This window comes from Fukomys damarensis, unplaced genomic scaffold, assembly GCF_012274545.1.
Source record: "Fukomys damarensis isolate Sample0158 unplaced genomic scaffold, DMR_v1.0_HiC HiC_scaffold_37, whole genome shotgun sequence".
Classification (NCBI taxonomy): Eukaryota; Metazoa; Chordata; class Mammalia; order Rodentia; family Bathyergidae; genus Fukomys; species Fukomys damarensis.
The window spans coordinates 28,825,949-28,841,858 of NW_022900949.1; the positions used below are offsets into that span (position 1 = coordinate 28,825,949).

General features: G+C 58.4%; 1 protein-coding gene across 2 annotated transcripts in view; it reads right to left on the reverse strand.

Moving 5' to 3' along the window:
- Positions 1-13,944: 13,944 nt before the first annotated feature.
- Slc6a11 (solute carrier family 6 member 11) overlaps positions 13,945-15,910 on the reverse strand; it is a 108,798-nt gene continuing 106,832 nt past the window's right edge. The window contains exon 14 of one of the 2 annotated variants that reach the window (XM_033759813.1): positions 13,945-15,910. In XM_033759813.1, the coding sequence (XP_033615704.1) occupies positions 15,758-15,910 (153 nt within the window). In that variant the 3' untranslated portion in view covers positions 13,945-15,757. The other variant, XM_033759814.1, reaches the window with a different exon arrangement.

Consider the following 15,910-nt stretch of genomic DNA (forward strand, 5'->3'; position numbering starts at 1 on the left):
GCCGTAGCTGCCTTCCTCAGTTTCCGCTCGCGGGCGGTGGGTGCAGTCGGGGTGTGTGGACGAGGCCCTGGAGCACAGCTTCCACCTTAGGGGTCCAGGGGCACACGGCTGAGCAGCGCCAGTGAGGAGAAGGTGGGGGCTGGACCTGCCATCTCTGGCCACTGCCTCTTACCGCCTCGGCATCGTCCTGCCCCTTTTAGACCTACATTCTGGAGGCCAGCTATCTGCGCTTCCCCCAACCCACGTGGGCTCTGGAGGAGGAGGACTCGTTGGCCCCACTAAATGGAAGAGAATACAGAGACTTAGAGACATTGAGGCCCTGTGCGAGGCCAGTGAGTGGTGGACCCAGGACTGAAGCTCAGCATCTCCAAAAGCCCTCCTTGCCATGCCCCATCACCCTGTCTACACCACAGGCTCTGGCTCTCCACCCTATGGCCACAGTGGGGACAAGAGGAGATGCCGGGACCAGAGACTGGTCCTCTCCGCCACCTCCTCCCCACACCCTGCTTCTGAGAGGACACTGCCCCTCTCTGCCCATCCTGGGGGCACTATCCTGGCCTGCAGGGCAGGAAAGGAACCTGGATCCCTCTGCCTGTCTCTGGCTGTGCTGGAGCCATGACAGCCCCTGGGCCACACCTGGCCACTGTGGATCAGAGCCAACCTGTGCGGGGCTTTGGGCAGTGGGGTTTAGGTCTCAGATGCACACATGGGCACGAGCACTGTTAGCCGATGTGTGGACAGACACAGCCCCTGGGCCCTGGGCTGCCGCCCCTCACCAGGTGACCTCAAGGGTGAGGGGTCTGGGCTGACACCAGGAGGGCACAGTCACGGGGGCACGTCCTGCCCTTCCCCACTCAGTCTCCGCCACCGGTGGCCCCACAGCTCCCAGTCTCTCACGGAGAGGACAAAGAGCAAAGCCCCAGAGCAGAGGTCACGCTGTGTGTACCTGGCAGAAACCAGGCCAGACCCAGGTCAGTGACCCATCAGAGTGAGAGGCAGGACTTGCCCGGGGTGGGGGCTTTGTGTGAGGGGTGAGGCCCCGGATGGGAGCCGGGGTTGGGGGGAGCCAGGGCAGTGGTGTGGGGTCCAGGCAGCTGGCATCCTCTGCAATGCCCACAGCTAGGTCCTGGCGAGCCCAGTGGGACACTGGCACTGACACGGCCCCAGCCTGCTGGTGATCATGAGCTGGCGGTGTGGCTGCCGTCAGGTGGAGAGGCTGAGGTGTCAGGTACACTGCCCCAGCTCATCTGCCGTGCACGCCAGCTGCCTTCGGGTCACTGCAGTCATTCTGCTCAGCAAGCCCCTGCCTGTCAGAACTGCTCTCGCAGGTCCTGATGCCAGGAAACACCTACTCTGGCTGCCTTGTGGAGAAAAACTCCTGATGGAGCTCCCCAGGGCCAGTGAGGTCTGGACTGTGCTGGTTTGGATGTGGCGTATACATGTCCCAGAGGCTCCTGGGCTTCTGGGTCAGGGAGAGCTGGGGCCTGGAGGGAAATCATGAGGTTCCCGGACCTGTGGAAGAGGTGAGTTCCTGAGATGATGGACTCTTACCCAGGAGCTGGCACCTTCCTCACATGTGGCTTCACTACTGGTGTGTGGGCTTATGTCCCCATCTCTGTGACTCTGTGATGTCTGCTGTGAGCTCTCCTGGAGCTGGGCAGATACCCACAGCACACTAACCTCCAGACATGTGAGCAGAGCAGAACTTTCTTCTTTATAAAGTTCCCAGCATTGGGTATTGTGTTATAGGCACAGATAACAGACACTAATGCTGTTTCCATTTTATAGACAAGGCACAGACACAGGTTGGATACGAACCCAGTGTCAGAATCTTATTCTCAAGATCGCTCTCCTGTGCTACCTCTGCTCTCAAGTTGCCTGACCCAGAAGGAGTTTTGGTTGGGGGTGATCAGTAGCTGGCTCAGGTCTACTCCTGAAGAGGACTTGGGATGAGTATGCACCCAGAATTATCGGGGTGTTGGGAAGAAGGGGTTTCTCCACCCCCACAGCCTGCCCCGGTCCACTCCCTGCAGACCCCTCTGCCTCTAACTGCTTGCCCAGGCCAGGTTCTCGGTGGGCCCCCGACACCCTTCCTAGAGCTAGCACAAAAGGGGCTCATGTCCCAGAGATGGGCACTGGCGCTCTGGAGGAATGACTGTGGTGGCTCGATTTCAAGGGGCTGTGCAGGAAAGCACGAAGCTGCAGAGACACAGGAAGCTGCCAGGCCACCGGGGCACAGAAGCCTCTGCTGCCCACTCTGGGTGCTGAGGGTGCCACCCAGGCTAATCAGGTGGGGAAGACACAGTGGCAGAGGCAGCAGGCGCCCAGGGGCATTGGAGTCCAGCACCTCCTCAGCCCTCTGCTGACCTAAGGAGTGGAATGGAGCCAGTGTCCCGAGGAGCCCTGGAGAGGAGCCGGTGCCAACTTGTGTTGGGGCCATCTTCATCTTTCTCTTGGGGGAGAGGTCCCCCGGGGCCCAGAGCCCACGCGTCCTGCCCCTGCTAGATCCTGGCACTCTGACTCTGTTATGTCTCAGGGAGCACCTAGGAGTTGAGTGCCCACGTTTCCCGGGACCGTCTCGGCACCTGCTATGGCCGTGTTTGCTCCCGCGAGGCCTCGTTATGAGTGTCACTACAGGTGATCTGAGCGATCGCAAACCTGGGAGGTGACTGCTCCCTTGTCCAGATGAGGAAACCGAGTCAGGGAGAAGATGAGTCACTTGTGACAAGTCACAGCTGGGAGGGACAGACCGGGATTCCACTGTGGCCCCGCGATGCCCAAGCCTGGTTCTCAGCCTCTGTCCTCTGGACACTCCTAGCTCCTGGTGCCTCTCACTGCAAACCCTGCTTCTCCTGGGGATTGGCAGGATCATGGGGATGGATCCCACCTTGTCCCACCTCCCCAGCAGTCACTTGTGGTGATGGCATCAGCCCATAAGACGGGTGGCAGGAAGTGGGAGCTTGGTGGCTGCAGAAGTCACACGGTGCTGTGTGGAAACCTGCATCATTTTTCTCACCTCGCTGCTGCCCCATGCCCCCAGGCCCCTCCAAATAGAGTCTGCTCAGGTGAGGGCAAGCCCTGTTGGGACACTCAGATCTATGATCCCCTCTCCACAGGGCTGGCAGGAAGTGGGGGGTGGGATGCAAGACGACGTTTGTGACTGGCTGTGGGCAGCAGCAGCTGGAACTGGGCGGCATCCAGGACCTGCTTTGGGCTCCCTTCCTCTCTCAGGCCTCTAAGGTCCTCCTCCTCTTCAGCACGACCAGAAGTGCTCAGCCTCTACCTATAGGGGCTGGGGACACGGCAGTCCTTCTCCCTCGTCTCTGCTCTGCTGGAGAGGCACGGGCCCAGGCCCTTCACTGCAGCCCAACAAACCTACCCGAGATCCCACTGTATCCACCTGGGCAGGGGCAGGGAGCCAGGGCCCTTGGCCTGGGGAGTGTGGGGAGCCATTACTGGTCTAGTCCTCTGTAGATGGGCACTCGAAGACAACTGTGGAAGCCCTGCCATTGACGACTTCATTAGGGCTCCTTACAGTGGATGGAGGGACCGGAGCTGCAGCCCATTTCCCCATGGGAACGATGCGGCTCAGAAAGGCTAGCAACTTGCCCAGGGTCACACAGTGCACCTGCCAGGATGCAGACCCATGGCTGCAGCTGCCAGAGCCCCAGTGGCCCCCTCTTTCTCTGCTGGGTTTTGCTCTAGGCCCAGTCAGGAGAAAGTGTGTTGTTTCCAGAATTCCTTGGGAGATCCTGCACTGGCAGTTCAGGGATGCAGCCTGGGAGCTGGGTGTGTTTTAGAAGTTTCTGGTGGATCGGGAGCCCTGTTTTAAGGAGAACTAGTCTGGGAAGGTCAACTCAGAGTGGAGGTTCTTGGTAATCCGGACCAGGCTGTCCCTGCCTGGGTTAAACCGAGAATCCTGGACATCCTGGAACCTGGGGGACACATCCCGGGCCTTGTGGAAACTGCCAAGATCAGAGGACATCCGCCTGGGCCCAGATGACCAGGGCGGCAGCCGGGATGAATTGTTTCTGCAGCTGGTGCTTTGAACCAGCCAAGGCCCCAGGTGGCCAGAGGAGTCAGCCCTAGGGTCAGGGTTACTTTCATGGTGTCATTTTGGGAAGGGGCAGCTGTGCACAGTAAGCCTGAAACAAACTGCAGGGGTCCCCTCCTTTGTGACTCTGTTTTCTCCCCGATTCTGCCCTGCCCGTGACCACCCAGGGCAGGTGCACCTCTCCTACCCACCGGCCTCCCTTCCGCACTCAGGACTCACACGCACCTCCGGGGCATGCTGTCACCATCCTGTAGTCACTTCTCTGCCTATCCCTGCATTACACTCTGCGCAGTGACTGCTCCACAGCAAGACTGTGATCCATACCCATTGCAAAGCCTGCTTCCCATGGGGGTTGGCACTTCTGCCCCTGGCTCACTGCCACGTCTGGGTCCCATGAGAACAGCGGATTGAAGAGAGAAAACAGTCCCAGTGGAAAGGGGACTCCAGTCGGGTCTGCTGACAGTGCCCAAGGCCATCAAGCAGATGCCCATGGCTGTGAGGACATGCAAAGGCAGGACAGAGCAGGGCGTTGGGAGGGTCTGGGATCAGGGGCTGCCAGGCCAGGCAGGGATCCCACTCGCCCAGGACCCTCGGACCCTGTGTGCTGGCCAGACATGCTTGCCACGTCTTGGAACCTGCAGAGCTGGTTGTGGCTGGCTCCTGACACCTGCTGCCCTCCTTGGCTGTGGCATCCACAGGCCTGGACACCATCCCCTGGTCCTCTCTGAAGCTCTGTGGTTACCAACTGAGCTTCCAGGCTGGGTTGGGAATGATCCATTAGAGGCAAGAAGGCGAGAACCCTGGGAACGTTTCAAGGGTGAAAAAATCAAACACTGCCAGGAAAAGCAGGCTCACCCCCCACACTGTGAGCGTGTGTGTGTGTGTGTGTGTGGTGAGAATCTGCACAAGGGATGTGGCGTGTGGTGTGTGTGTGTGCACATGAAGTGCAAGCACCCCTGCACACACCTGTCCACCACATCTACATTCCAACGCCCTCTGTCCAGGGTCCTTCCAGGACGCTCCTGCAGGCCCTCCTCGGAGCCGCCCTGCTTGCTCTTCTCCTGGACACCAGGCAAACAATGTGCTGATCCTAAAGCAGGCAAGGGCCGGTCCCCAGCCAGGGTGGATCTACCGGGGAGGGAGCTCCCTGTCCCCACATCAGCTGCCTCCGCATCTGGCTGCACCGGTGGGGTTCGTGGGACGAAGCCACATTCACTGAAACTGCAGAGCCTAAACGTCTACTCTATCCTTGCTGCTTGGCAGATGAGAGTCTGACTCCGGGGCAGGAGGATGGCCTCAGAAGGGACATGAGAGGTAAATGAGAGAATGACTTACACATTCTCTCATTTCCAAGGTTCCTTCTTCTCCTGCCAGCCTGGCAGTGCCCACTGAAGCCAGCTCCATGTGTGTGCCCTGGGGAAGCAGCGGCCCCAGAGCCGAGGCCCTGGACCTGGACGTGGCTCAGGCCTGCTGGGGACCGGTGGGGTCCTGCTATGCTGTGTGTCCCCTGCAGTGTGACAGAGGCAGAGCTGGGGTCCACGCCAGGCCGACGAGAGAGGCGCAGGAAAGGCTGCTCCTGCCTCCCTCCAGGCAGGCAGCCACTGACCGGTGGACCCAGAGACCATCTCTCCAGCCACCTGTCCACATCTCCAGGACACCACCTTCCTCCCCGTCCTCTTTGTGCAAGCCACCCCCTCCTCTTGGCCCTGGGGAGCTCTGTGGGAGAAACATGGGAAAGGAAGGACGGTTCCTGGACGGTGGCTCTGGGCCAGTACTTGTGACTGCTGGCCCCATTCCTCCTCCACTTCATTTCCCTGGGGAGGGCTTGCTGTCACGAAATGCTGCTCTGCAGGCAGAGGTTGTGGCTCAGAGAGGAAGGGCTTGGCCACAACCTGAGATGCACATTTCATTTCACATCTTCTCTCTGGGGCTCAGTCTCCCTGTCTGTAGAATAAGAGGGACAGAACAGGAAAGGACTTATACAAGGGCCTCTCCCTGTGCATGCTGGGGACTCTGCCATGGGGAGGAGCATCTGCATGGGTCACCCAGCCTGTCACTGGGATGGCTGCGAAGGTGATAGGTGTGAGGGTCTGAGGGCTGCTGGCCTTGAGCCCTCTCCTGCCACTGAGGACTCATCTGGACTGCAGAGAGTGACCCAGACATCCTCTGTTCCCCATGTATGAGGCCGGAACAAGGCCAGCCCTGCCTGCCTGTGACAGGTACTGACCACTCCCCAAATCTTTACCACAGTCCTCGGAGGAGACTCGCCCAGGCTCACAGTCAGGATTTGAACCCAGGCCCACGTGACTCCAGACCCCATAGCTTATGACTCCTGTGCTTCAGCAAGCACATGGGAGAGGGGGAGTCTGACAGGGGAGGGGGTGAGGGGAGAGGATGGGGGGAGGCTGGAGAGAGCCGGGTCTGAGGGCAGGGTTGGGGAGCTGATCTGGACCCGGCATGGCCCAGGCCGCTGTCCCACTTCCCACAGCTGCTGGGACCCTGGGCCCAAGGGCGAGTGCCGTGAGAACCCCAGGCACAAGCCAGAGGGTGAGGCCCTGAGATGGATTCAGGGCCATGAGGATTCCGAAGACCGAGGCCAGGTCGCCACACCCAACTCTCCTAGGTAGGGAGAAAGATCTAGACTCAGGCTCAAAGCTGACATTTCCTCCATGAGCTCTCCCACAGGGACATGCACCCCTCTGCACAGGGAGCTCACCTCCCCCGGCAGCCCCAGCCTTCTCAGGAACTCCTGAAGTACGCGCAACTGTCTCATGAAGGGGAGCGCGGTGACCAGAAGAGAGGAGAGGAGAAGGCGTTCCAGCCAGGAAGACAGCAACGCAGGGACCCTCGGTGGAGAGGCACAGAGCAGGCTGGGAGCAGAGCTGCTCTTGGGGTGGGGGGCATCGTTGCAGGGCCTTGCAGTCTGCCATCCTTGGAGAAATGGGAGCCCTGGGTGGCTTCATCTGGGGGAAGGGCTGGCGCTCTGGCCTGCATTTCACCATCTTTCTATGTGCTGGGTAGAAAGTGGGCCAGAGGGCCAGAGCGCAGTGGAGAGCCCAGTGGGGAGGCTGCGGCCTTAGGGTTCAATGTCCAGGCCTGGGTGGCAGTGGGGCAGAAAAGGTCCTGCCGGTGGTCACGGCAAGATCGACTGGCATCAGGGCTCTTGGTTTGGGCATGAGGGTGGCACGTCTGAAGGAGGCACCTTGGCCCAGAGAGCGCTGCTGACCTCTGGCACCCTCTGTCATGAAGCGGGGTTTTAAAGTCCTGATCCTGGGCCAGTGCAGAGAGTCACTTCTATAGCTCCAGGGGCGGCACCCAGAATCTGCATTTCAGAAATGTGATTCTTGATTATCCCGAGTCCAGTGCGTCCTTCATAGTGTGGGCTTCTCAGGTCGCCTCTGCAGCCCTGAGGCCCCAGACGCATGTCTCATTGTGCCCCAGGTAGGCATCACGTGCTCCGGAAAAGAAAGGTCTAGTCATCAAAGCTCAGTCCCACCTTCCCCCTGCCGAGGGCAGCCTCAGGCACAGCCCGAGTGTGCCCAAGCGTGCGCGTGATGGGCTTTGTGAAGAGCCACTTCCTGGATGGTGGCCCCGCACCAGATGTAAAGGCCACCATTCTGGCCACATTTCCCAGGAACAATTTTGTTCCCTCCTTTCCCGAATCTGGAAGGACTTTTCAGAAAAGACAGAGGCTCAGGAGGGGAAGTGGCTTCTCCAATCCCGAGGGGAAGAAGAGGCAGGACAAGGCTCCAGCCAGGTGCTCCACCTGCTGTCCGGGCCGCCCTGAGTGGGGTGGGGGGCACAGTGGGGGAGCAGAGCCCTCCCACCCCTAGAACTGGTGAGGGGGCTGGGCAATGCGCTGGCCTAATCAAGGCGCAATCAGCGCTAATCAGCGTGTTCTTGAAATAGACCCAACTGGATGGGGACACAGCCGCCGCCTGGGTTTGTATAGCAGCAATCAGAGGGAGGCAATTTTAGATCTGCGGGAACAACAGCTCTTTGTCCACAGGCTCGGGGCCTCTGCCGAGCTCTGCTCTGCGGAGCCTGTGCTTGAGATGAGCCCCCTCCCTCAGCCTACAGCTGCCTGGCCCAGGAAGGGGCACACTGGAGTGATGGGCCAGCTGCTGGGGGTGAAGCCCACACTCTCCGCACCTTGGCTGAGCACCTACTGGGTGCCCTGTGCGTGGGCAGCTGCCTCTTCTGAGGGGGGCTCTGTTCCGCAGGTGGAGGTGGGGGAGGGCGTCATCCCAGGGTCACTTGGCCAAGACACGGCTGAGCCAGGATGGGAGCCCGGCCTCTCTGGCTCTGAGGCTGAGTCTTCCTCTCCAGGGGGACCAGCAGGCCCGGAGAGGCACAGTCCTGCATTAAACAAGCCCACGACATCTGCCCCGTGTATCCCCAGACCTCGCACAATCGTGAGGCCTGAGAACTGTCAGCTCCAATTTGCAGATGAGGCAAAGTGAGGGCTGCCAGGTGCAGGGACTCGCTCAGGTCACCAGAGGTGTGCATGGCAGAGCCAGGATCCAGACTCACGTCTTGAGAGGCCACAGCCCACACCGGAAGTCCCCATGAGGCCCCAGGAAATCCCACCAAGCTTGGCCGTGTCTGCTGGCCATGGAGCAGGCCAGGTGGTAGGTACGGCTGGGTGGACAGTGGGATTTGGGGGACCTAACACCCTTCCCCCCGCAGTGGCACAGGCACCATCGCGCCCTGTGCCTGGGGATGGCCGACAGGACCGTCTCTCGCAGGGCAAGGGTGAGGGAAGTGTGTGGGTTTATGGAACTCAAAGGAGAAAAGGCGGTGAGACTCAGACGGGAGGCGTGCAGGGAGGGAGGTCTGAAAATCTGTGCCGCATTGGGCCCTCTCCCTTCCTCTCTTGCTGGGCAGACCCCATTGCTTCTTCCCCACAGCAGCCACCTCCCCCAACTGCCCTTGGCAGCTGGAGGGGTCTCATTAGAGCCCAAACTGGCATACTCTCCCCTGTACACAAAACCCACAGTGCTTCCCGGCTCTTTCCTCTCCCGTCTATGTTGTCTGTCCTGTCCTGTAGGCCTTTCCCTATCCGGCCCCTAACCCGTCTACCCGTCTTCCTGGCTCACTGTGTACTGAAGCTGCCCCATGAGCACGGCAGATCAGACCTGGGACCTTTGCACAAGCTGCTGTGCTGCCTGGAACACTCTTTCCCACATAGCCACAGGTCCCTGCTCCGACTCCCTGGGGAGACCTTCCTGGGGCCACCCACCCCTTCCCCACTCCCCGGCCTCACCCTCTCCAGGCCATTCCTCACAAGCTGCAGGCAGGCAGGCAGGGCCCAGTGATGCTCTCTCACTTCCTGCTGGAGGCAGGGTCCCCCGAGCTGGTGCGGTCCTTTGTGGAGGCACCAGGGACAGCCCGGGTGGGGGTGGAGGCTGGACGAGGTGAATCCCATCAGGACAGTGGAGTTGGAGACACCCGAAGGTGCACTCTAGAGCAGGGATGCAGAAGCAGCCGGAGGAGCAAGCGGGCCTCAGTTTCCCCATCTGCCCTTGGGGCTCCCTGAAGGCTGGGGCCTCAGTTGCGGCCCCCTTTCCCTCTCCCCTTTCGCCCCATCTCCCCTCCGCCGGCGACCCTAGGAGAATTCTCTGCCCTTCCCCCAATCTGCCTTTGCCACCAACCTCTCTGTGGCCAAGACAGGGTTTTTAAAAATAGCTTCATTGATTTGGTGTTTGGGGATATAAAACCCCTCGATGTTCTTTGTTAAGAAAAATAATTAAATGGTGCAGAAGAAAAAGGAGCCAATGAAAAGCAGCCTGGATCTTCTCCCCCAGCGGTAATCGCCACCTCCACTTAGGGGCTGGGCCTTCTTGTCTTCTTGGTGGTGCCCAGGGCCCCAGCGGGGCAGGGAGCAGGCCCAGGACACAGCCCCATCCGCGCCTTCGTGCCTGGGGCTCCTTCTCCCCAGGCTGAGTTTGAGCGGGGATGTCTCCCCCAGTCGCCTTTCCACTTGTTTGGATCTTGACAAAGCAGGGTCGTGTAGCTACGGCCTCACCAAGTCCTCAGACAGCAGACAGAGAGCCCGTGTCCAAGTTGGCTTCACAGACAAGGAAGTGGAAGCCCAGTGACTTGGTCCAAGTCACAGCAAATTGAGAACCAGGACACAGGTCCTTTGGCCCTGCCCGGGGTCTTTCCCCAACCACCGCCTTCTGACCATGGGGTGGAGAACCAGGCCGCCCCATCCGTGGGACGCTTGGCACACACCTTTACCTCATTTAACCCTCTCAGCATCCCCACCCATCGTACCTCGTGTTCCTTTGTACAGATGAGGAAACTAGAATCGCAAAGGTAAAGTCATTTGCCCAGGGCCACACAGCCAGGGAGCCAGGGTGTTGGGAACTGAGCACAGAGGTGTCCATCTTGCCTTGGGGGCAGGATGAATTGCACCCATTGGCCAAGGGCAGCCTTTCTGTTCCTGTCCTGATGGGGCACTGATTAGACCGGAGGGGGGGGGTGCGGAGTCGGGGGGCTTGGATTTAGCAGCAGCGCCACCTGGTGGCTGATTTCCTGCACCAGACAGTCAGAGCCAGGGCAGGATTTAAGGGCAGTGATGAGGGCACTGAGCCTGGCATGAAGAAGGAAACCACAGGCCGGCTTGGAGTCCCAGTGCGGTGCCCTGCACATGCCTCTGAGCCCACAGCACATCTGCAGAATGCAGCCTGCAGCGCAGCTACTGTCCATGATGTTCCAGATCATCAGTGTGACCCCTGTCTGCACCCCAAGGTCCTGCCCTTCTCTGCACCCTCTGAAGGTGCCCAGAGATCAGGCTCACTTTCCTCTGTGGGGCTCTCCTAAATCCCACACCTTGGGGGTCCCCGATTCCCCACTCCAGAACGGGTGGCTGTGGAAAGTCGTGGGAGGAAGGCAGAGAAAGTCCCAGGAGGATGCAGAAAACTAGGGTTACTGGACCAGGTAGGAATGTCCAGAAAAGCCAGGCCTGCATCAGCCCAGGATGGCCAAGGTTGTGGAGTCCTTGGGCCATGGCTAAGTCACACAGCACCTCCCTTGGTGGCATTCTGGCTGGACCTGGGCATTCTGCCAGCCGAGTACCACCCTCTTTGTCCCCACCCACTTCCAACTGCACCGAGTGGCCCCTGCTACCCACTCCCTCTGCCTCAGCAGCTCCTACAGCTCCACAATGATCCCTCATTAGCTCCCATAGTTCCCACAGCCTCTGGCCACACATCCCACAGCCCCTACATGGCTCTGATGTCCCCCGGATCCCCAAGACCCTAACTTCACTTTTTAGGGGGCCTGGTGATACCCTGTCACTCTATGTGAATTTCACTGGTCCCGACCCTGTCCTGTGAGCTTGTGGCCATGTCACTGTTGGGAAATGACAGGGATTGGAAAGGTACTTCCTGTACCCAAAAGGGTTTTCTGGCCCCCAAGACCCAGGCCTCCCCACCTTGCCTCTCCCACCACTGTTGCTCTGTGGCTTGGGGGATCCCCATGGCCCCAGAGGTGGCCCAGACAGCAGGTGAGGCATCACCAATGGGCATGATGCCCACGACGACTCTGGCCACCTAGGTCAAGGATACCTTCACCTTGTGGGCATGAGATGAGGGCAGTGTTAGTGACGGCAAGGCAGGACGATGGCTTTCATTTCCAGTTTACAACATTGGCCCTTCGTGGTTCTTCAAGCTCTGACCTCTTAGGCTGGCTGTGAGGCTCTGAGGAGGTGACTTTGAGCACAGCAAGTACCCCCACCCCAGCGCATGGCCCTGGGATCCTCATGGCTGCTCTGGATTCCAGGCTAATGGGAAGCTCTGGGAGCAGGGCATGTTGCTCCTCTAGGCTCCCTACAATGTGGCCTTGTTCAAAAGTAAGGAGTGGTGATCACCTGTAATGCCAGCACTGGGAGGCTGAAGTAGTATTGCCAAGTTTGAGGCCAGACTGGGTAACTTAGCAACCTAGTCAGAACCTATCGCAAAAAAATAAATAAATACATAAATAAAAATCACTGAGGATTTAGCTCAGTGGGAAGGCTTCAAGTTCAGTCTCCAGCACCAAAAACAAAAGCAAACAAATAAAAAAAAACGTGAGTGTGGCCGTGTCAGAGAAGTTGCCAGAGTTAGCCAATGAAGACTCTTTCTCTCTGCTGGGCCACGGGTGCTGAACTGAGAGAGCATTTGCACTTTGGTTGGTTCTTTTGAGACAGGGTCTCCCAGTGTAGTCCAGGCTGGTCTTGAACTAATTTTGCAGCCCAGGCTGGCTTCAAACTGGCAGCAATCCTCCTGCTTCAGGGTGCTGGGATCACAGGCGTGCGGCACCACGCCCAACATAGAGAGCACTTGTGTTGTAACAGCCTGAGATGGTGCAGGGACTGACTGTGTGGTCTCAGGGTGCCAGAGTCCTGGGGGAATCCTGGCGCAGCTATCTGCCTTTGTTAGGTTTCTTTTCTTCGCTGTTCCACCTCTGGCTAAGCTGAAGCCCAGGGAGGCCAAGGAGGCTAGAACAGGAAGGAACAGAGGCTCCTCCCCACCATACATGTGGACATGGAGACCTCTCCATCCGACAAAGAAGGGCAAGAACGGCAAGGAAGGGATGCCCCACTGCCTCCATATCCTAGTCCAGGGGCAAGGCGTGGAGCCTGGGGGTGCAGGAAAGGCCAGCCGAGCAGTGAAGGACCCACGTACCAAACTGTGCAGCTCTCAGCGCTAAGTGCCGGCTCTCTGGTGCTTGTTCCCCTCCACCAACCTCCAGGAAAGCTTCTTGGGGCCAAAGTAAGGAGCCCCGGACACCCCTCGAATGCTCTTCTCCCCTCCGTTTATCTGCCATGTCTAATAGAGCGAGTACGTGGAGCCAGGAGGGGTCGCTGTACACATCGCAGCCCACTGCTGTGCCAAGTAAATGAGCTCCTCTGGTTACCATCCTGTATGCTCCAAGGTGTGCAGATCGGGCTTCTTGGTGTTGTGGTTTTATATCTGCGTCCCCCAAAGCCTCACGCACTCATCGCTGGAGCTTTTGGGAGGTAGTTGGATCATGGGTGTGACACGCTGGTGGATTAGTCCACTGATAAGTTTTTAGCTAAACAGGATGTTGGGAGATGAAGCCTAGTTGGAGGCGGGTGACGGAGGGCATGACCTGGAAGGGTCTTTCTTTCTCTCTCACTTCTCCCTTGATTTTTCTTTACTTCCTGTCTGCCATGCCATGAGCCCTTTTTCCTCTGTCACGCCAGCCTAGTTTAAGAGCCAGTGGGCCGTCGACTGAAACCTCTACAAACCGAGCCCAAATAAGTCTTTCTCCCTACAGTTGTGGGTGTCAGGTATTGTGCCTCAGTGATGAGAAGGCAATGACTTTCCTGTGACTTAGCTGAGTCTTGACTTGCTGCTGAAAATCGCCTGACGTAACCCACATTCAGACACATGGAGGGGAGGGGCAGAGGACGGGAGGCACCAATTAGTCCCTGTGGCTCTGAGGAACGACGAAGTCCTCGGGGCCCCTGAAATGGGCCAAGTCATAAATAAAATGGAAGTGCCCATTTTACAGCTATGGTGAGGACGGAAGAGATAACTTCTGTGACGCAGTGTGGACAGCGAACAAAGGTAGACAGGGCTTCGGAGGCACCCTGCTTCCTCTTGCTCCCAATCTCAGTGTGGAGCTGGACTGGTTTTTCAGGCAGTAAAGAAACGGAAGGAGAACACAGCGCTATCACCCGGCGGGGAGTAGCCATGAGAGGCTTCCGGCCACTTCTTTTGTTTTTAAAAATAAGTAAACAGAACATCGTGCGCCCCCATGGTCTCCGATGAGAATGTTCAAGATGCAAAACAAGACAACTGTTTTCATTTTTTAATAATACCGTAAATATCTCACAAAGGATGTATTGTTCCTAACAAATATCAAAAAAAGTCATCACAATGACATGGCCCCGCCCCACACTGCCCTCCCCACCCCACAAAGTTACCTGGATCCTAGTAGGAAATTACAAAACACAGAAAACCCAGCCCCTCTGCCCCCCTCATGAGTAGGGTTAAGAGTGTCAAGTGTTAAGAGCCACGTGTCTGGCGCCTGCGTTGCAGCGGCAGACCTCAGGGACCAGTCTGTCTGTCCATCCGCCTGCAGGAGCTGGGGTGGGACTGTAGCAGCAGTAGATCTCCCATCCCCGGAGCTTGTTGGGAGGAGCATGGCTGAGGACCAACAAGTGCAGGGAGCCCCACCAGGTCCCCCCAGGTCGGATGGCCTGCCCATGAGCAGCTGGGTGCAAGAGGGGCCCCAGAACAAGGTGCCCTCACCCGCGTTGGGGCACTGGGCCTCCCTGTGAACAAACTCCGGCTTTAAATGGGGGCTGGAGTAGAGAAGAGGGGCATCTGGAAACCTTGGGGTCAATGGAACACATGGGTCTCCTTTGGAGAAAGTTCACATTTCCATTACGTGGAATTGGGGCCTGTGGGCAAGGAGAAATAATGTGCCTTCCCCACCCCTATAGCTCGGAAGGCAACATGGAGGCTCGATGTGAAATCCAGTTAATCAGAGAAAGGGATTCACTCTTGAGGCCTGAGGTCAGGCAGGGAGGGGACATCCCTGCCTCTCCATGGCCTGAGGCCTGCACCCCCCCAACCCAAGAGCCAGAGGGGGCCCAGATCATCCCCAGGTCGTCTGGATAGGCAGGAGCTGGGGCTTCTGGCCACGGGTGCAGAGGAGGAGGAAGGATAGGGAAGCAGTCTCCACACAGGGTCTGCCAAGACACATGAGACAGGATGGAGGTAGGCAGGGGACAGTGAGCAGGAGAAGAGGTGGCTGGGGACAAAGAAGGGGCCTGTGGCCTCTGTGCAGTGCTCGCTTTGGGAGGCTACAGGAAGTTCTACACCTCCTGAGCCAGAAGCCACCATGGCCGCGCCATGAGCCGTGCCCAGGATGGAGGCACAGAGGGAGGATGAGACCAGGGGATGGACAGGAGGAGCCAGGGTTAGCACACACATCAGCACATCATTGCAGGAGAAATCTGGTTTCCAGTGAGCAGGTGGGGACAGGATTCCAGGGTGGGGATCGGTGATGGGAGATGATGGCCTGTGTGTCTTCAGAAGGAGCCAACAGCAGTGCTTCAGGGGAGGGAGGCAGAGAATCCCCCGATTTTGGAGATGGGGAAACTGAGGCCCAAGGAGGGGAAGAGAGTGGCCAGGGTCACTTGGTGGGATCGAGGCAGGGGGCCTGTGACCAGGAGTCCCCAGCCTCGTAGGACTTTCTCTGCTCTTCCATGTGACCTTCAGCCTACAAATCCCACCCCCAAAAAAGGGACGGTTCAAGGGAAGAAGCTCTTCCTGGGGACCTAGAAGGGCCGGCTGCCGACAAATGCAGGACAGGAATGGTGGGTGAAGAGGCTGACAGAGAACAGCATTTGTCACTCCCCACCCCACCTGCCCATAACCCCAGTATAAAAGTTTTGCAATATGGCACACTGACCCCCTAGGACACACTGATTCAAACCACAGTGGGATGCGAGGGGTGCTAGTCACTGTACAGTATTATCTCGAGGTGGCAGATACTTCCGGGGTCACGGAGCAAGGCGGGGACGGGGGCTGTCAGCCAAGTGTACAGTGGCCCATGGAGATTAACGTGTTAATATATCCTGTGTACAGAAGCAAAGCCCCTACCACTAGGAGAAGCTTGGGGTCATTCACACGCAGGGAGGGGAGGAGGAGCATCGAGGTGGTGGGCAGGTGGGCAGGCTCAGAAGTGCGTCTCCTTCTCTGTGATGGCTGCGATGCTGCCGTCACCCTTGAGCTTGGCGCCACAGTCATTAACTGTCACTGTCCGTGGGCCTGCCCCAAGTTTGCCCCGCATTTTCAGATCTGCACTGGGGACTGTCAACTTCCGGAATTT